The 20,383-nt window shown below is 41.8% G+C and overlaps 1 protein-coding gene and 1 pseudogene across 2 annotated transcripts in view; both read right to left on the bottom strand.

Annotated features, from left to right (window-relative positions):
* Positions 1-7,081: 7,081 nt before the first annotated feature.
* Positions 7,082-20,383, bottom strand: part of Traf6 (TNF receptor associated factor 6) — a 26,264-nt gene continuing 12,962 nt past the window's right edge. For both annotated transcript variants that reach the window (XM_076570138.1, XM_006983927.4), the window contains 3 exons: positions 18,918-18,989; positions 16,178-16,255; positions 7,082-13,705 (listed from right to left, as the gene is read on the bottom strand). In XM_076570138.1, coding sequence (XP_076426253.1) covers positions 12,869-13,705; positions 16,178-16,255; positions 18,918-18,989 — 987 coding nt within the window. In that variant the 3' untranslated portion in view covers positions 7,082-12,868. The remainder of the gene's footprint in view (positions 13,706-16,177; positions 16,256-18,917; positions 18,990-20,383) is intronic.
* LOC107402077 (small ribosomal subunit protein uS8 pseudogene) lies at positions 16,263-17,276 on the bottom strand (annotated as a pseudogene).

The following is a 20,383-nucleotide window of genomic DNA, read 5'->3' as shown; positions in this document are numbered from 1 at the left end:
TAGAGACACCCGGACATTGGAGAATTTTATGATATATAAAACATACTTCAATGTAATTACTTAAGTCAAACTAATTACTTGGTTTCAAAATTTAAGGAATCAGTAAATGAGATGCTATTATAAATAAAGGGATGAATGATACATTTGTCCTGTGAAGTGAGTTTATTAACTCACTTTACAGTTCCTTTAGGAAGTTGGGAGCATAGGCCAGTGGTAGAGTACAGGCTTGACATGCATGAGGCCCGGAGTTCAACTTTTGACACTGAAATAAAACTTTGTGAGATAATTTAATAACAAGAAAAAGATATAGTCTTGTTTTTAAAGAGAGGAAAACAGCAGCAACAGAAGAAGAAACAAAGTGGATGCTGGAAATCCCGCTTGACAAAAGACATCGCTACATCTTAACCTTACTTGAAATAAGAAGGAACTGAAACACAGAACGGCTCAACTTCAGTATTTATTCCAAGGGGAGATTTCATTTCCAACACCTCCCTCCCCTCCGGAGTCAAAACAAAGTTACAAAACAGCACCAGAGGGTCAGGGCTTCATCCATATGCTCAGTGGCAGCCTGGTGACATACACTTGCAATCTTAGCTCTGGGCAGGCTGAGACAGGAGAATCCCTGACGCTCTCTGGCCTGTCAGCCTAGCCTGCTTGATGAATTGGCTACCAAGAGACCCTGTCCCCAAAACCAAGGTGGATGGTGCCTGAGGAATGCCCCTGAGGATGTTCTCTGGCCTCCACACACATGTTCCTGTACATACATGACTGCCACACCCCTCCCCCCACCACATACACATACACCCAGAGAGAGAATGTTGAATTGGGACTTCTAGCCTTTTAGGTCCTGTTTCTTGATGGCCATAGTTTAATTCCAGTGGATATTGTGTCACAGAAAGCGGAGGATGTTTCTGATGTTTAAACAAAGTATGAATTTTCCAATTAAGAACAAAAGAACAGAATTTGAAAGCTTAGTGAGCTTTTATGATAAACTTCTAAGAGAAGTTGTTAAGCATGACTAGTTTTGAAGCAAAGATAGAAGTCACTTAGTTAAATGGCAGGAAGAGAATGGTGTTTGCAGTGGGGGCCAATGCCAGGGCCGCTCCCTAACGCCAGCGCTGCCTCGCTCGCTGGCTGAGCTACAGCGAAGGAGAAGTCGGGTAAGTAAGGAGGTTTCCATACTAAGGCTCATACAAAACAGACTGCCCGCAAATCCACTGGTGGTAAAGCGCCCAGGAAACAACTGGCTACTAAAGCCGCTCGCAAGAGTGCGCCCTCTACTGGAGGGGTGAAGAAACCTCATGGTTACAAGCCTGGTACTAAGGCACTCTGGGAAATCAGACATTATCAGAAATCCACTGAACTTCTGATTCGCAAGCTCCCCTTCCAGTGTCTGGTGTGAGAAATTGCTCAGGACTTCAAAACAGATCTGCGCTTCCAGAGTGCAGCTATTGCTGCTTTGCAGGAGGTAAGTGAGGCCTATCTGGTTGGCCTTTTTGAAGGTCTGTGTGCTATCCATGCCAAACACGCAACCAACCATTGTACCAAAAGATACCCAGCTGGCATGCTGCATATGTGCTTAAGAGTTCACTTTGAGGGGAAACATTTCATTTTCCAAAATTCTTTTCCTCTTCTTCCTGCTATCAGTAGTTCTGAATGTTAGATATTTTTTCCACGGGATCAAAAGGTACCTAAGTATATGATTGTGAGTGGAAAAACAGGGGACAGAAATCAGGTATTGGCTGTTTTTCCATTTTCATCTGTGTGTGAATTTTTTAATATAAATGCAAGATGTAACTCATCAATGAAAACAAAATGTTTCAGTGAACACATTTCAACAATACAACTTTATAACAATTATAAATAAACCTGTTAAAATTTTCTGGACCATGACAGCATTTGGATTTTAAAAAAATAAGTAAATTTCTTACTGATGGCAACTGAATGGGGTTTGTAGCATTTTTATCACACAGTAGATTCCATCCATTCACTATACTTTTCTGAGTTGTCTACATTCAAGTACATGTTTTTAATGCTGTCTGTCTTCTGGGCTGTTCCTGTAAGTTTGCTGTTAAAATACATTAAACTAGAAAGAGAAAAAAAATGGCAGGAAGAAGTGGCAGCAGTGAGTGTCCCACATAAATCCAAGGAGTTCAGACATAAACTCGGGATCTCCAGCAGTGTCTCCTCCCCCAAGTCATGGTTTTTGGTTTTGAACATAACCGCTGCAATCTGAATTCCCACGCAGAGGTGTGGAGTCCATTTCATAGTCTGCTGTCTTTATTCACTTAAAAAAAATATTGGGCCAGAGGCTGGAGAGATGGCTCGCTGGCCGCTCTTCCAAAGGTCCTGAGTTCAATTCTCAGCACCCACATGGTGGCTCACAACCATCCATAATGAGATCTGGTGCCCTCTTCTGACCTGTAAGCATATATGTAGGCAGCACACTATATACATAATAAATAAATAAATCTTTAAAAAAGTTATTGGGCCAGGCATGGGTGGCACACGCCTTTAATCCTAGCACTCTGGAGGCAGAGGCAAGTGGATCTCTGAGTTTGAGACCAGCCTGGTCTACACAGCGAGTTCCAGGACAGCCAGAGCTACATAGAGAGGCCCTGTCTCAAACAAATAAACAAACAAAATAGTTAAAACTAGGAAATAAGGGAAAATTCAAACACCCCCTTCTTCCAATATTTAACAGACCTTCCTAAGGATTATTTGAGTCTCTAGGATTTTCTTGTGTTTGATCCTCCAGTTTCTTTTTTAGAGTCAGGATACTGTGAAGCTGTGTGTTAGTTTGGATCACACTCTACAGTATCTTTTTGGGGGGTTAGGGAGTCAAATTCCATAGTATCTTTTTTTTTTCCTCCCTGAGGAACATTGCCATTTTCATCTGTAAGCAGGTAATCTCACGCTGCTGTTCTCATTTGTTTGAGCATGCCTCTCCTGGTGGCTTGTATAAGGCTCTCTCCCCAAGGGCTCATTGAATTAGTTTTGCCTGGTGGTTCAGTCACACATTAATGAACAGAGTGCAAACTTTGACATGCTCCAGTTTCTACACTGGGGTCCGTCACGATTTTAATGGTCCCATCTGATGCTGATGCACCTCTGCTCAGCCCTTCTCCTGGTACCGGTAATCGCTTATTCTGGCCGCAGATGTCGGGGAGCATCCTTAGAATAAAAAGACTCCTTTGCCCACCCCCTTGGAGTCTATGCAGGTTTGCTACAGGTTTGGCGTAGGTGGAGGCAGCTTCTTCCCACCTCCTTTCTTCTGCTCTACCCCCTCACTTCCTCCTCTCTCCTCCTCTTCTTATTTATTTATTTATTTAAAATGTTGGTGACTGGGGGGCGGGAGGGGGAGAGCAGGGGAATCTGTGGCTATTATGTGGAACTGAATGGTGTTGTAAAATAAAAAATAATAATAATAATAATAAAATGTTGGTGACTGAACCAAGAGCCTTGTGCAGGCTAGGCTAGCACTTCACCACTGAGCTATGCCCTCAGCCCTTAACGGGCACTTCCGTCAGCACGTGGGGGAGGTTCTTTGATCAGATACCTTGAGAAAGCTGCCCAGGGGACTGGATGGCTAGGGATTCTAATGTCACATTGGTCCTCATTGTTCAGTCTTGGGGATGGACTGGAGCCTGATAAGTCCATTTTCCTAAACACAGACTTGGATGAGGCAGTTGATCTTAAATGTGAATCCACCAACAACTGTAATAGAAAGGAGGCTGGGGACAACCACGAGTCTGTATGTATAGCTTGTACCATACGAAACTGCCGAAATGTAGCTCTTCATTGACTGTCCAAACTGGCTGTGTATGGTAAGATCTAATAACTTCCCAAGTGCTTCTAACCTGAAGCTATTTGGCAACCAGCTGGTGTATATAAATGGAACAAGGCTTTCCAACATTTGCTGAAAATGCCTCATGGCTTTCACTGGGTGTAGAGCAAAAATGAAGGACTTGCTTCCCAGAAAAATGAGTCTAGCACAACTTCTTATGTACAATCTCAGGAAAATTTATGGAGCCTTTAAAGACACAGAGGCCCCAACTTAATCCTATTTCACACTTTTTTTTGAAGGCTGTATTCTTCAGGAGTAGAGTTCTGCTGCCACCTACTGCTACAGTGTTTTCCTTCCTTCCTTCCTTCCTTCCTTCCTTCCTTCCTTCCTTCCTTCCTTCCTTCCTTCCTTCCTTCCTTCCTTCCTTCCTTTCTTTCAAAAGTGATTTATTTATTTATTTTATTTGTATGGGTGTTTCGCTTGCATCTATGTCTGTGCATTGCCCATGGAAGCTGGAAGAGGACATCAGATCCCCTGGAACCAGAGTTACAGATGGTTGTTAGCGGTCATACGGGTGCTAGGAATTGAACTTGAGGCCTCTGGAAGAGCAGCCAGCAGTGCTCTTAAGAGTTGGGATCATCTCTTCAGCATCTCCGATGTTGTTCTTACATTGGGTTTGCTCTGTAGTCTTGTCAGGCAGTCTGCTAGTCTGGAGTTCTGTTAACTGACCAAATAGTATGATAATAGACTGAAGTGGTACCTCAAAGCTTTCTTTTCTTCAGTTCTGGGAACTGAATCTCAGGCTTCATAACTGTCAGGAAAGTGTTCTACCCATAGGCTACCATCCTAGGCCTCACTGAAAATGTATTTTAAAATTGTGTGTACTCTGTATGAGTGCATGCATGTGTGGCGGTCAGGGGACAACTTACAGACACCAGTTCTAGTCGTGCCATGTCTTGGGATGTCAGGCTTACCAGCTCACTGGCAGGCTTTGAACCTGTGCTCCACCTACTTGTAGGCCCACACCACTGGGCCCTGCTCTACTTACAATCCACACATTTCATGGAGCTTTTAGCACAGGAAAGAGCTAGAGTGGGGAGAACTGCTAGAGTGAACTCAGCATTGTTCAGTCTAGCACACAGTTTCAGGGTTCTGCAGTTCTGAGACTTAGGTACAACTCTGCCTTGTGGTTAGCTGAAAGCCAAAAAGAGCTAGATTTCACAAAATTAGCACATGCTCATTTGGTGTTGGTATGAGCCGTATCATAATTACTTTTTTAAAATTATCCTTTTCAGGATTTTGAAATCTGCCTTTTAGTGTGGTTTTATTTAGCTTTTTGGAGTATGAAGTCTGTGATCAGACATAGTTGTAGCTGGAAATTTCTCAGGTCCTGCCTGGCCGGCAGTCGGGACAAGTCTTTCCCACTCATGTTCCCCAAGTAAGCACACAGAGGCTTATATTAATTATAACTGCTCAGCCATTAGCTCAGGCTTATTACTGACTAGCTCTGACACTTAAATTAACCCATAATTCTTATTTATGTTTAGTCATGTGGCTTGCTACCTTTTCTCAGTTCTGCCTTGTCATCTTGCCTCCTCTGTGTCTGGCTGGCTACTCCTGACTCAGCTTTCCTCTTCCCAGAATTCTCCTTGTCTGCTTACCCCACCTATATTTCCTGCCTGGCTACTGGCCAATCAGTGTTTTATTAAACCAGTGAACAAAAGCATTATCCTACAGCACATAGTTTCATATTAAAATGTAAAAATCTCCAACTCAACTGCTATAATTTGGATCTGAAATGTCCCCTGAAGGCCATGTGCTTCAGCCCGGGGCAGCATTCTGAGACAGTGGAACTTGTAAGAGGCGGGGCCTGTTGGAGGGAGTTAGGCATATCGGGAATGTGCACTCTGAGGCCTAGTGTGCCAGAAGCCCAAAGCAACAGGGTCAGCCATGGACCAAATCACCCCAAAGCACGAGCCACAGCAAACCGTCTTTCTCCATTTGGCTGCCTCAGGCATTTCAGAGGCAGGACGCTCAAAACCAAAGGATTATTTTTGTAAGGTTGTCACAATGTGAAGTACTCTTACTCATGCTGGTCCTAATATAAAGCGCAATAAAATGTGGACACAGGTTGAGGAGTTGGCTCAGCTGGTAAAAGGCTTCAGGACCCAAGTTCAATCCCCAACCCCCATGTAAGAAAGCCAGGCATGGAGCTGTAACTCCAGCACTGTAGGGGATGGAGACCAAGAAAAGTGGATGGATCCCTAGAGCGCACTGGCCTGTCTAGCCAAATCGGTGAGCTCCAGGTTCAGTGAGAGACCCTGCCTCACAAAATAAGGGGGAGAGCCATCAAGGAAGACACCCCAATAGTGATTGACCTCTGGACTCCATATGCACACATGTTGCAGATGTAACCTCAACATGGACATATGTGCATGTGTATCCCAATGTGCACTTTATATGCATGCATATCCCCCTGACATGAACATGTACAAACAAAAATTAAGTAAAAACATGAAAACAGTCATAGAGTGAACAGCTTACCAAAAATAGAAGGGAATGCTAAATTAACAAATAGGTTTTTCTAGGCTTAACAGTGTTTCATGTTTGGAATTTAAAATTAATGTGGCATCTTCTAAAGCACTCACATGTCTTACCAGCTTCATATTGTCCTCAGGGTTGCTGAGTCAATTTTAGATAAAAAGGCTACAAAATCTTTTACTAGCCCTATAATGGGAGCAGCTTTATTTTAAAGACAAAGAAACACATAAATACCCCTTAACTGAGAGATGGCTTACTTAAGAGTACTCAGTTAAGAGCTCACAACCATCTGTAGCCCCAGTCCCAGGGGATCCAATGCCCTCTTCTGGCCTCCCAGGGCACCTGGCACACACATGGTGTGCAGGCATACATGCCGGCAAAACAGCCATGCACAGAAACAAAACATTAGGGGAGATTGCTAAGGAGGGGGAGGGCAGAGCGAATCCACAGGCGTGGAAATGGGGAGAAGGGAGTTTTTGTCGGAAATCAATTCATGTAGTCACATGTTTTTCACTGAGCCCACAGTGAAGAAAACTTTGTCTCTGGGCTTGTATTTCAAACAGACTTGAAGCTTTAGGCCAGAAATCATTGATTGCCGAAATTAGGGACTACAGTGAATCCTCATTATTGTTTCCGAAGGGTCAAGGTATTTGTGATTTTTTAAAAATTTCAAATAGAAACTAGTGCCTGGTATTTGTTTTCTTCTTGTCATAGTGACGCCCAATACCCTAAACAGAGTAACACTAAAGCAAATCAATCTTGTTATTTTATTAAAACCATTGCAATATTTGGATACTCATTTGTAATGATACTATGCAATAGTATACTGTACAGGCTGATAAGGAAAGAAGGGGAGGAGGTATGTCAATCTACACTTATGTTCAAAAAAATTCAAGGCATGTTGTTTTGGTCATATCTTTACAGCTAAGGCACAAATGAAAGTCGGACTTGCAAGAGGAGTGTGAGTGGACATTTGTGATCTGGGTTTGGAAAGATGTCATACTTATCTATTAGATGGAGTGCAGTGAGCCTTCTTAGCATGGTAACCTCAGACCTTCGCTCTGCATCAATCCTGCAATCAGCTACATTGGCTTGAGGGAGACCATGTGAGGCTAGGCAGTTGGTAGGGGCCACGAAGGGCTTGCCTTACATAGCATCACATGGCACTGTGGCTGGTGTGGGGCACTGAATCTGGACAATGATTTCCATCTGTTCCTAAACAAACCTGCTCAATTGAAACCTAATATTACAACCCACACCTCATCTTTACCCTCCCCCCTCATACAGCGCATATTCTCGGAGTCCAAAGCATTAGAAAGAACCCTTACCAAGTCCACAGCAGAACTCTGAGCACAGTAGGCTTGGGACCATCTGACCATTGCATTTTGATTTTTAAAGTCAGATTTCTCTTTAGTTTTTCAGTTATAAAATTATAAGTGGCCTCCCTAAGTCTACAAAATACCTTCAAAAATAGACCTAGGCATTAATGTTCCCCACTCCATAATATCTAAATTTCAAATTCTAGTTCCGACTTTACAGGTAGATAGTCTGTCACAAATAAAGCTGAACATATGTGGTCAGCAGAAGTCAAATATGTAGGAGGCATGGAGGTCCTTGTGCTCATGGATAAACACTAGGGGAACGTGGAATGTTAGGACACAGGGCTATTTCTTCAAGAGAAGGAATGCATAACCTGTTGTTATCCATCAGAGGCTGGGAACAGACAAGTGTTCCAGTTTGGTGACCTTTGTGCGATCTGTGTGGCAGACCACACCTGACCCTCCTCCAGACCCTTATCAAAAGCTTGTTTTTCTGGCCAGTCTACAGAACCCATTATGGAAGGTGTCATGTGCACTTTGTAAAGTTTTGATATGGTTAAATCAGATATTTATTTTGGTTACTTTGTTCCTCAAAGAGATTTACGTATGTTTTATTGTATACACAGGACTGAATTAATTACCAGCAGAAAAGTTTTCACCAAGCTGTGCTGTGCTTACATATGCCCCAGATAAACCACTTGGGGTCAGACGCATGAAGTCTGCACTAACAACAACTTTAATACTTGTGCTGAACTGAACTGTCTTCCTCCCTCCCAAGAACCATCATTCTGCTAGCCACAGAGGTCACAGAGACCCTGCAACAATCTATCTCCTGACTCTAAATATAGTATCCGTGCTAAATCACTTTAGTTCCCAGGGAACATAATCCTGAAATCATATCTATTAGCAAAATGTGCCCCAAATTATACTCTTACTCATGGAATTAACTCAAGTAAGAAAATAACATTAGAATATGCTGCATAACCAGGAACTTCCAAATAAATCATTTATGAAAAATACTCTTGTAGACAAATAAGATTAAAGTTGAATGTAACTTTTACACAAATTTTAAGTTGGCACAAAGCAAAGGCTACAATTTACAATAAAGAATTACAATAATGAATTCTAAAGAATCATAATAAAATATCACAAGTTTCCAAGGAAAATCTGAGACAACTCCAAGCTGTGTAATGATTTCAGGACTGAACAGTCTTAAAGAGAACACAGAGCGGCATTAAAGGTGACTCCACATAACAGAGCCAACCCAAAGGACGTTCAGGCGGTGCTGGGTGTGAGATGTGCACTAGGCTTTCCCCGGTCCTCCATCTTGGAGGACTGCTATGATAAAGTGCTGGGTAGAAAGCAGAAGGCAGGACATTCACTTTCCCAACTAACTGACATGACAAGCAGGCTACCCAGAAACCAGCGGCCTTCCACCCTGGCTTTCAGTGTTACCACTGACTGCGCAGGCCCATGTACAGCATGTTAACAGGGGATGAGCAGTGACCAGAACAGGACTTCAGCCCTCCCTGGTTCCTGCACAGAAGAGAACTGAGGTTCCAGAAGACAGACTGTGCTACATTCTAAGTGACAAGTGTCCAGCAGGCCACCCTTTCCCTTCTCTGTCAGGTAGGGCTGGGTTCTGCTAAGGAGACACTGGTTCTGCTAAGGAGCACCTCTCCACACTCCACAACGTTTTCAACTAGAACTGTTTTTCTGTGTCATTTTTTTTATTAACCTGAATTTTTTGGGTGGGGGTTGAGCACACAGGACACAGGTGACATTCAGAGAAATACCTAGGTTAATTTCATTCAAATGACCTCAAGGCTTGTAACTGAGTGTTAAGTTGTTCAGGTTGATCACATTTTGGTTCATTTTTCTGGATTCTGGGAATTGGGAAGCACCAATCCATTTCACAGACAATCACACCAACTATGAAACAAGTGAGAGCTGTCCTGAGAATGCTGACATTTAGAGAGTATTTCAACAACAATCAAATGACTACTGACTGTGTTCTAGTCACCCGCTTAGGGCATCTGGGAAAGTAATCACCAAACACCCCACAAAACAAACAAACAAACAAAAGTAATGGCATTTTATGTTAAGACAATGAAGAGAATTTGAGGCATGTCAGAAAAGAAGTGGATTAATAACAGGGGAAAAAAAACGACTTCAAAGTCTTAAGTTAGAACCACCTCTCTAGTAATTAAAACATTTTCTGGACACAAGAGATTAAGGAAATTCTAGATAAAGCAGTAGCAAGCAACTTCTCTGTAAGGAGAACACAGTCTAATTGCACACATAATTCACAAGTTAGTCTTACTTTTCTCCATACTGGTAAAGTTCAACTTTATGCCGGTCATAAAAAGTAACACCTGTCAGGTGATTTTATTAGGGTGAAAAAAGCACTCTTGCTTTCTACTTCATCCTTTCCACCTCTTCTTCAGTCTCTGAACGAAAGCTGAACAGCCAGAAATGGTCACAGTCAGACAGAAACCAATCACCAAGTTATAATCACCAACTGGCCTGATTTCTAATAGGAAAATATTTGACTTGGAGAAAACTCTCAAGTAAAAGTTGGACATTTTTGGAAGAAAACATTTTAAAAACAGCAATGCTCTAGATTGTTAAGAAACCATGGCCACCACACTGTAGACACAGGTCAGATGCTTATAGACCAGCTGGAGAAATGAGAGACAACTAAGAAGTGTGTATAAAGAAGCCAGCTTTCTAGGTTAGAAGCTGATTCTGAGTTGTCTTTGAAAGTCAGCTTGATTATTTTCACTTTGCACTCATGGCGACTGAGTCTCATAAAGTAACTGGTTGGCTTATTCCAAACACCACACGCGGGAAGTTTTTAAACTACGTTAAGATGCACTTCAGCTGGACGTCAGAGCATTCGCGTCAGCAGTGGGGACAGCCACAGCGCTCTTCCACTGGTAAAGCCAGGATTGTCACTGTCTGGTGGCTTGGCATTGAACTTCTCAACACATACACTAGAAACATCCAGTCCAACTTGCTTTACAGGCAGGAACATCATCATGCTGGGAAAAGTTGAACAAAAAATTTCAGATGCTGGAGTTAAAAAAAAAAAAAAAAGGCCAAACCAAGGCAGGAAATGACTGTTCTTACTACCTAATACAGACATTTTTAAATAGAAATTTGACCAGGAAGCTTTTAAATATCACTTCCTTTTTTAAAATGGAGAGGGGAAGAGCAGCTGATAGTTTGTGGTGACATTTAACTTTCTGATAAAAATGCTGACTATGGAATATTAAAAAAATAAAAAGACATACAGAAAATAGGCCCTCAAATAGTTGAGTACATTTTCAAAATAAATACAGAAGTAACTACGGCTTGCTTTTTCAAGAACCCCCACATTTATTCAGTGGCAAACTGCAGGAACGGGGCAATGCGGGTTTCCCTAGGCAGGAGGTGCTGCAAGAGGTTAGGGCTAAAGGCACAGCCAAGGACGCAGGCCACCAGGAACTGGTGACCACGAGGAGCTTGTGGGAAGGTGGGGACACGGTCTTTCCCTCACCTTTACGGATAGAATGGAAGCAAAGAGAGAAATGGAGAGGTTGAAGTGACACTTGCGGGGGTAGGCTACAACGGAAAAACAGACTCTTCTCCTCCACCAGGGTCTCTGAGCGTCCTCTGGAAAGCAGGGCAGATCTACCGCTGCCCAGAGGCTCTGATGTGGCCAGAGATAGCAGTGCCTTTTCTTATTACCAGAAAACTTAAACAATCTCGTGTAAACAGCAGTAGACATCTCCTTAGGTTCCTTATAAATGCTCTAATTAGTTGTAGGACTCCCTGAGAACTAGATTCCACAGTATTTTATATGCACAGGCCATTAACAAATATATAACAGCATAACAATTGCCTCCCCACGTTAGGAACATCTAGCCACACCAGTACATTCTACAGAATAGGCTCAGAACCGGCATTGAGCTGGACACCACTCACTCAGGCTGAGTGTCCATACAACTACTATGAGGGCCAACCTTGGTTTAGTCATCTCTCAAGTACCTACAGCTTCTCAAGTTTTAACAAATTCTGTTTTGAGGAAATCAATTTTATTTATTTATATTTTATGTGCCTTCGTGTTTTGCCTGCATGCATGTCTGTATAAGGTTGTCCGATCCCTTGGAACTGGAGTTATAGACAGTGGTGAGTTGCCATGAGGGTGCTGGGAATTGAACCAGAGTCCTCTGGAAGAGCAGCCAGCTCTTAACAACTGAACTCTCTCTCCAGCCCCTTGAGGAAATCAAATTGATTTCAATTAACTAAGCTAAATCAAAAGGTAGTCAAGAGGGCTGACAAGGTTCCTGGCTGTAAGAGTTCTGTAGTCATCCATAAGATGCCATCTAATGGCCGATGAGCTGGATCACTTTTAATGTTTATGCTGGTGATTTTGTGTTTTCGAGCAACAGAAGACATGCATGCAGACATGGAAACTGCGCTGCACTGAACAGACAGACGGCTTACACGACACTAACACTCGACAGCTGGCGACCACGTTACCACAGCATTACAAACGGGAGAAGCTGCAGCCTGGAGCCTCCAAATACGAAAGCAGGAAAGAAACACTTGGTGCTCAGGAGACAATGTGTTCACACTAAACAGGTAAGGGTTAAAGCAGTCCCGGACCCTTAATGAACAACGGGGAAGGGAGCACATGAGAACTTGGGCTTTCCAGGGATCATGCTTCAAAGCTTCTGAAATTCACAGGCGTCAACTAAAATGAGAACTCGGCACCAGAGCAGCAACTTTCTCCCTGGCGTCAGCACAAGGCAGTAGTGATTCTCACGTTTAATACAGTCCACAGGTGTCCTAAAAAAAGCCTAAGTTTCTAAGGCACCTAGGATTATTAAACAACTGAGCTTCAGGACACTAACTCCGACCTTTTTTTTTGACAGTGAAGTACATGGAAAAAGCCCATGGAAGTACAATGAAGAGGTACAGTAATTAACAAACAGATGTGCCACAGGTCCTTCAAATGCTAAGTTTCTGAAGACACAGAGGACATGTGGATTCCCATGAAAACTACCTCAGATATCTGTAACAGTAACAAGTAGAAAGACCTCACTGATGACGTTTGCTGCCTGGTGTCATACCTCTCCCACTGCTTGTTTGAATATTGTTTATTGGGACCAGGCAAGGAAGGCACTGGTTTTCTGTGTGGTTTGTAGTTTTTTTTAACACAAGTAAATGGATGCTACACGCCTGCATCAGTACTTCGTGGCTGGAAGCCCTCCTTCCGAAGGCCGCCCATATCAAAGCGGGTAGAGACTTCACAGCGTACTAATAATGTATCATCCTTAACGAAGGTTCCCTGTCTTAAAGCTTCCAGGTGCATAAATGTTACGTAGCCAAAACCTTTGGGGTTCCGTGGGATTGTGGGACGCTGGAAGGCAAGCAGCTCTGGCTTAGCATCCATGACCTCTTCGTGGTTTTGCCTTATTACTGCTTCAGACTGATCAAGAATTGTAAGGCGAATTGTACCTTGGAAGGGCCAGGGGAGATGGCTGTCATACTCTCCTTGCATTGTGTGGACAAACAGGGATATATAGTTTGCACAGCGCTGAGCCGTTGGTAACTGAAGGTGCAGGCGCATGCACAGCTTGTACCCAGGTCTGCCTGTGTAGAATCCAGGGCTGTGAATGACGACAGGTTTCTCCTCTTCTTGGGATTTCAAGTGCATCCCAAAGTTGCTAATCTTCCAAATGTAAATCCCATTACACTGCTGTGCTTCCATTTCAGCAACTTTGTCCTCAAGGGTTCGAATGGTTCGCTTGAGCTCGCTTACATTTGTGCTCTGAGTTTCCATTTTGGCAGTCAGTTCCCGGATTTGATGGTCCTGCTTTACTAGGCGACTTTCCAACTGTTTGATAGTTTCTTCATAATTTGGGTCCTCTGGACAACATCCCCGGGATGGAGCGTAAGCATCACATGAACGCAAAGTAAGGTTTACATTATGAACAGCCTGGGCCAACAGTCTCATGTGCAACTGGGTATTCTCTTGCAGGTGTCTCGCTAAGTGATTTCTCTGCATCTGAAACGAAGCACAAGCCACAAGTTGGGAGCACTCACTGAGGACAAGGAAAAGGACCTGGCCAGGCACACAAGAGGTTTGAAGAGTAGCATCACAATTTCTCTCAAACTTTTATCACTTCTCTGTGTTGTCACCTGATCCAATGAAGTAATCCGTTTATTTTACTGGAGCTAACTGATGAACATTCTCAGCTGTTACTCTGATAAATCTCTTCTGTCAAAGTAGCATCTACACCCATGGTTCTTTGTTGACTCAAAGACAACAAACACCCACGTCTCTTTCCACATTCTCCTTCCTCTACTGTGTCTCTCATCAGAATACAGCTAATAAACTCTTTGCATTAGAAAAATAGGCAAAGCTTTCTACAGATCATGCTTCCTTTAGCTGGTATCATTTTCTCCCCTTTAAGGCTACCCAAGACCGCCTGTCAAGTCCTCAACTCCCACTGATGATGCTGACTTATTATAAACTACCACCTCCATAGTATTCTAAGACCATCAAAAATCCTAAACGGTCTATGATAATTATAATGTATATCACAGAAAAATAGAAAATACAGGTGATTAAAAAGGAAATAGGCTACCTATTATCTGTCTTAATATTTTGATATGCTTCAAATTTTTTCTCTATGCACACAATACAGAACTTCCTCATAACATTTAAGTATATGAGTTACCATTCTACTTTCTTTTTTTTAAATTATTTTTTATTTTATTTATTTTTTTAAAGGTTTATTTATATTTATTATATATACAATATTCTGTCTGCATGTGTTCTTGCAGGCCAGAAGATGGTACCAGATCTCATTACAGATGGTTGTGATCTCATTACATGTGGTTGCTGGGAGTTGAACTCATGACCTCTGGAAGAGCAGTCAGTGCTCTTAACCCCTGAGCCATCTCTCCAGCCCTCCCCATTCTACTTTCTGAACTGTGAAGTATGTTTATTATAAGTATTTATAAAGTAGAGCAGGGAAGCAAATATGTAATTGCATACCCCAGAGAGAATGAGGCCAAGACACACAGCAAGCTGTCCGACACTTCCCACTGTGACCGCCTCCTAACACTAGCCTGGGAGACGAGGGCAGGACTTTCCTCTTTACCAGATGTCCTTGTTTTGAATACTGTTCGTTCAGCTTTCTTTCCTCGCTTACTCCTCTTTCTAGTAACACAAATTCTGTAGCATGGCAATCCCGCTTCATCCCTCTCTTACTCTTCTAATCAGTGTTCTAAGCGACACACGGGCCATCTCCACTTGAATGTGCCAGAGCTGGGTAGACTCAATACCATGAGAACACCTTGTCTTCCTTTCTAAGCTTCCAGCTGTGACAGCTGTGTTCACTCTTTTTGCTGAAGTCTCTCCTTCCAACCCAGTGACTAGGGCCAGAAACCCAGTCGTTTTGGATGCCCTCTCTTCTCCGTCCATCGTATCTACTTTGTTACTATTAGGCCTTCCCTGCTAACTGCGTCTGGAGCGCCTAGATCTCTCTCCACTCACTCTCATTACTCAGGCTGCCCTCATTTTGGGTGTCGTTAGTGAAAAGCTCAGATACCGCCTTTCCTTAATCTACTTCAGATCTTCCATGTTGTTGCTGGATTGAATAACATAAAAATAAGTCACCATACTCACTCACTTTCTCTTGTCTTCTTGGATATTTTTTGGTAAAATTTTATTTTTATTTTAAATTACATATATGTAAGTGTGTCTGTGTTTGGGGATGCATGTGAATTCACGTGCTACAGAGGCCAGAGGTGTAGGATTCCCTGGGGCTGGAGTTCCAGGCCACTGTGAGCCACCTGATATAGGCAGGTGCTAGGAACCACGAAGCCCTCTTCCAGAGCCGCCCTGGACATTATTGTCGTGTCTGCCCCCCCCCCCCCCAAGATCCAGTCCACAGGCTGGTAAGACGGCAGCGGTGCCTGCCACATGGTGCCTGCCCCCCGAGATCCACATGGTCGAAGGAGAGAACTCCTATAATAAACTGTGCTTTGACCTCCATATGCATGCCACAGAACACAGGCACCCCCTCCACACACACACTGATGTGCAAATGTGCACATGTGCATCATACAAACTAAAAAAGACAAAGATTTAGTCTAAATATGTTTAGTCATGTCTACTGAAATACCTTTTTTTTTTTTTGAGACAGGGTTTCTCTGTGTAGCTTTGCGCCTTTCCTGAAACTCACTCTGTAGCCCAGGCTGGCCTCGAACTCACAGAGATCTGCCTGCCTCTGCCTCCCAAGTACTGAGATTAAGGCGTGTGCCACCACCGCCTGGCTCCTACTGAAATACTTAAGCCATTATTATGTGTGTAATAGTATTAATATTCATAATAATTTACACTTTATAAACAGTGTTTATATATAAGTGTTTTCTAAAAACTTAAATTTAAATTTGTTGCTATTTTTTCAGTTATAGACCTGAGTATATTTTTTTGAAATTCATATTCCAGAATTCAAAGAAAACTTACCTTCTCATGACAGCCAAAAACACTGAATGTGCAAGGGATTGGAGCCGTCGGGCAGTCTAGATCATAATGATTAGGCATCTGAAAATCAAAATGAAAGCTGAAAAATGACTTCCCCTGCATATCATGCTCTCGATGATGATAGTACCTTTAAAAATCTTATACTACGCAAAACTAAGTATTATCTATAGCTTCTTCGCAATTCTGAGAGAAATTAAATATTAACATCTTACATCACACAATTCACTAAACTTCATTTCTTAAAATGGGTTTGTTTTTACTGTAGAGAACTGGCGCCCTCTTGTGGTATTTTTTAAGAAAACACCCCCTAACAACTACCATGGCAAACCCAAAGCCCTGTCTGTGGTCTAGGCCATTTAGTAACGGACCAGTCAGTCATACATTCATTAAAGCCTCTGAATAGATCCATTACTTCCCATATGACAATATTTTATAAATTATCTTATCTTTAAAACTCTGGCATATTTTCTCTCTACTGGGGAACTTGGTTATTATGGTAGAAACACAAGCATCCTAGGCTGGACACAGCACCCCAGCACTTGATTCAAGTGACCATGTGGTCTTAGGTCTGTCTTAGTTGCTTCAAGAGAAGTGTCACCAGTTAGCACAATCAACACGGACAGACATTTGTTATTTTTCTGCAAACAGAACTGACCCTGGACACAGTCCACGGAAGCTTTTTATTTATATGTTCTATATTTCTAGAAAAAGAATCCAAGGATTTTCCCTCCTGTGTGTTTTCATCTTGCTTTATCACGGTCCATGATACCAGGTGAGGTTGTCAGAACAAAAAAAGCCAAACTAACGAGATGGGAGTAGATTATTCATTCTCTCATTTTCCTATCGAGGGTCGATCACTCAACTGGCTTGTGCAGTTCACAATATTTCCCCCAGCTCTGTGATCATCAATGATTTCAAATTCACCAACGAAACCAGGCTTTATCATTACAGTTAGGAAATGAACGATGACTTTGGAGCAGGGCCTGATGAGGACCTGGCATTTGCCTCTCTTCTCGGCATTGCTGATGCTCCTGAAAGCATCTGCCAGTATATGCATGCACACCAATGAGGAAAGATGGTGGAGAAATTTAAGCCTTTAATTTGGGGGCTCAAAAAATATCTTCTTTAGGGTGAGATGCATTAAAGATCATATTTTTAAAATGGTACCAAGGGAGCAGGGTGTGATGGTACATGCTTTTAATCCCAGCACTTAGAGGCAGGGGCTGGTGGATCTTTGTAAGTTCAAGACCAGACTGATCTACACAGTGAGTTCCAGGCCAGCCAGGGCTACATGGAGAGACCCTGTCTCAAAAACAAAACAAAACAAAACAAAACAAAAAAAAGACAAAACAAACCCCCGAACCAACCAACCAAACACAGAAAAGGTACCAAGGGGCTGGAGAGGCAGCTCACTGGTCAAGTACACTCACCTAGCATGTGTGGACTTTGGTGTGTGAAGCCCTAGCACAGAAAGGAAAAAGAGAAGGAAAGGAGAGGAGGAGGGAAAGGAAGAGGAGGAGGAGGAGGGACAGAAAGGAGGAGGAAAGAAGCCACGTGAAAGTGGGTCCAATTTTCACTAAAACTGAGCCATAGTTTTGGATGGGAGGTGAAGTTAATGTCACATTAAGGATCAAAGTCCAGTCTTTCTGATGTTTCATTATGGTTTCTGTCTGTATTAAACTTTATTTTTGTTGAGCTTTTATAAGTATAGCATAGTTTCTTTTAAATATTGAGAACAAAAAAGAAAACTGGGGTATGGGATGACTTCATGAGCAAGATGTTTAACATCTTCAAATTAGGATTCTTGAAAAAACACTACTAACAGATACATGGGAACATTTAGTCAACTTGTTATTAAGTAAGTAGTCAGTGAGTTTTTACTTACAGACTTTTGGGGCTCACACAGATTTTGTGACTAATATTCATCCTTTGTGGTAAACTCCCTAAATGTTAACAGATAGCAGCTGGGTGGAATTTTCCTTTCTTTATTAGTAATTAAAATATAACAGTTTTCTATTACAACTGTTGCCTTTGATGATGCTCAGCAGTGGTTCCGGAAGCCACTGCATGCCCCAGGAGCTGGCGCTGCACAGTACTGTGCTACTCAGCAGGTGAGCTTTCTCCTGCTTCCTGGTTCTCTCAGCCAACTGCTGGACAACCAGGCCCTCATGTCAGTGTGTAAATATATTCTTCTACAAGTCTGTTTTTAAGTGGGGCCCTTTACTTTCAATTGTTTTTAAAATTATATTTTAAAATCATATATTTTGGTTCAATTTTGTTCATTTCTTTGCCTGTGCTGGACACACTAGGTAGATTCTCTATTCCTCTGAGATCCATCCCTAGCCAATGGAATCCTTTTTTTAAAAGTGTCTCTCTATGTAGTCCAGGAACTTACTATGTAGATGAGGCTGGCTTCAAACTCAGAGATCAACCTGCCTTTGGTTCCTGACTGTTGAGATTAAAGGTGTCCACCAGCCACCATGTCCAGCTCACCATTGGAATATAAACAAAGGAACTATGCAAATGAGTCAAAAATTTTAAGCATCTACAAATGCTAGATTTTTGTTCTTTTGAAATATTTATTAATTAATTTATATAATTTTTTTGCACAGCAGAATGCTTCAACACATGATTTTGCCTTATTGATTTAAAATTTTAATTAAAAAAAAAACCGTAACACTGTTTTAAGCTCTTAATAGTGATTTGCAAAAGAGATTCCTACCTGTTCTCTGATGAGGATTGTACCACAGTATTCACAGATGATATTTGCCAAAGGACAGCTTTGATCATGGATCTAAGTTGTATGAGAGAATTAAGAAATATATGAGAAAGTCTGAAAAGGTAAAAAGACTAATTTTTATAGAGTAATTTTTTCACCATGAGCAAATGAAGAACATTTGTTTATGTACAGTCACAATGTGAGACTTTTGTTAGTTAACGAGAGTCTTCAGACTCCTTCAAAGAATATGTTAACATGCAACACAGCGATGATTTCTTTTGAATTTGAAGCAGAGAACCCTTGAATAGCATGGACATCACTTGCTGATGTAATTTTCCAAGGGCTAAAGATTTTAGCAGCAGCATGACAAGTTAATTACAATTCTTTCCAGTAGGTTAAAGTTAACAAACAATCAAGAGCATTCGGGCACAAGGCTTTGGTACCTAAGTTCTCAGAAGGGTGAGTCCCATTTTCTAGAACACAGTAACTTTGGTTTAATAGATATGCTAAGAAATAGACAACCTTCCTCATTAGTTCATGAAATTTGTTCAGTTTGAGAAAGGTACCAAATTTGTTCCAGTTATGACTGAGACTTTACATATTTATTATTAGCAAGTTAGCTGAATTTTTGTGACTATTTTATTATCACACTAAATATAAAATGCTCGATTTCCTAAGAAGCACATTTAGAAGAATAAATGTTTAAGGAAGTAACTAAGTATCAGTTATGGAGGAACATAAACTAACATAGGTATTTCAGTAAGGAGCACAAGGGTAGGCTTCAGTGTCACCAGACACTGTCACCATTAGAATGAATGAAAACAACCGCTCTACTGTCATGATGCTGCTGGGTACCATACTGTTTCTTTTAAAGGTTAACCTCAACTGAAGGACAATACACATTGAAAAGTCAATGGAGCCAATGACTTAGCACCAGTGGAACACACTTTGCCATATTTAATGGATTCTTTCTCGCAGACTCAACAGCTCACACTCTTTGTGAAATAAGTCTTTGTAAAATATAAAATATATATTTTACACAGTAATCAAGCTACTTCTCTGTCTGCCATCAGTTCATTCATTAAAATTCACAGATAGGGAGTAAACCAGCATATATGTACCTTTCCTAGCAGCTCCTGTTCATTGTTTACTCTCAGTAATTAGTTTAATGCTTTCTAAGGATATATAAATATAAACTCCACACTTATGGACTGTGGGTTCCCTGAAACTTCATTTCTTTCATAAAAACTAGCTTTTAAAAACTGATAATATAGCTGGGTGGTGGTGGTGCACACCTTTAATCCCAGCACTCAGGAGGCAGAAGCAGGTGGATCTCTGAATTTCAAGCCAGCCTGGTCTACAGAGTGAGTTCCAGGATAGCCAAGGCTACATGGAGAAACTTTGTCTTGAAAAACAACGACAATAAAAAACCAAAACAAAAAACTGATAATATAAATTCATTTTTTCAT

Source organism: Peromyscus maniculatus, chromosome 4, assembly GCF_049852395.1.
Source record: "Peromyscus maniculatus bairdii isolate BWxNUB_F1_BW_parent chromosome 4, HU_Pman_BW_mat_3.1, whole genome shotgun sequence".
Lineage (NCBI taxonomy): Eukaryota > Metazoa > Chordata > Mammalia > Rodentia > Cricetidae > Peromyscus > Peromyscus maniculatus.
The sequence above is the reverse complement of the archived record's forward strand: the minus strand, read 5'-3'. Positions and strand labels throughout refer to the sequence as shown.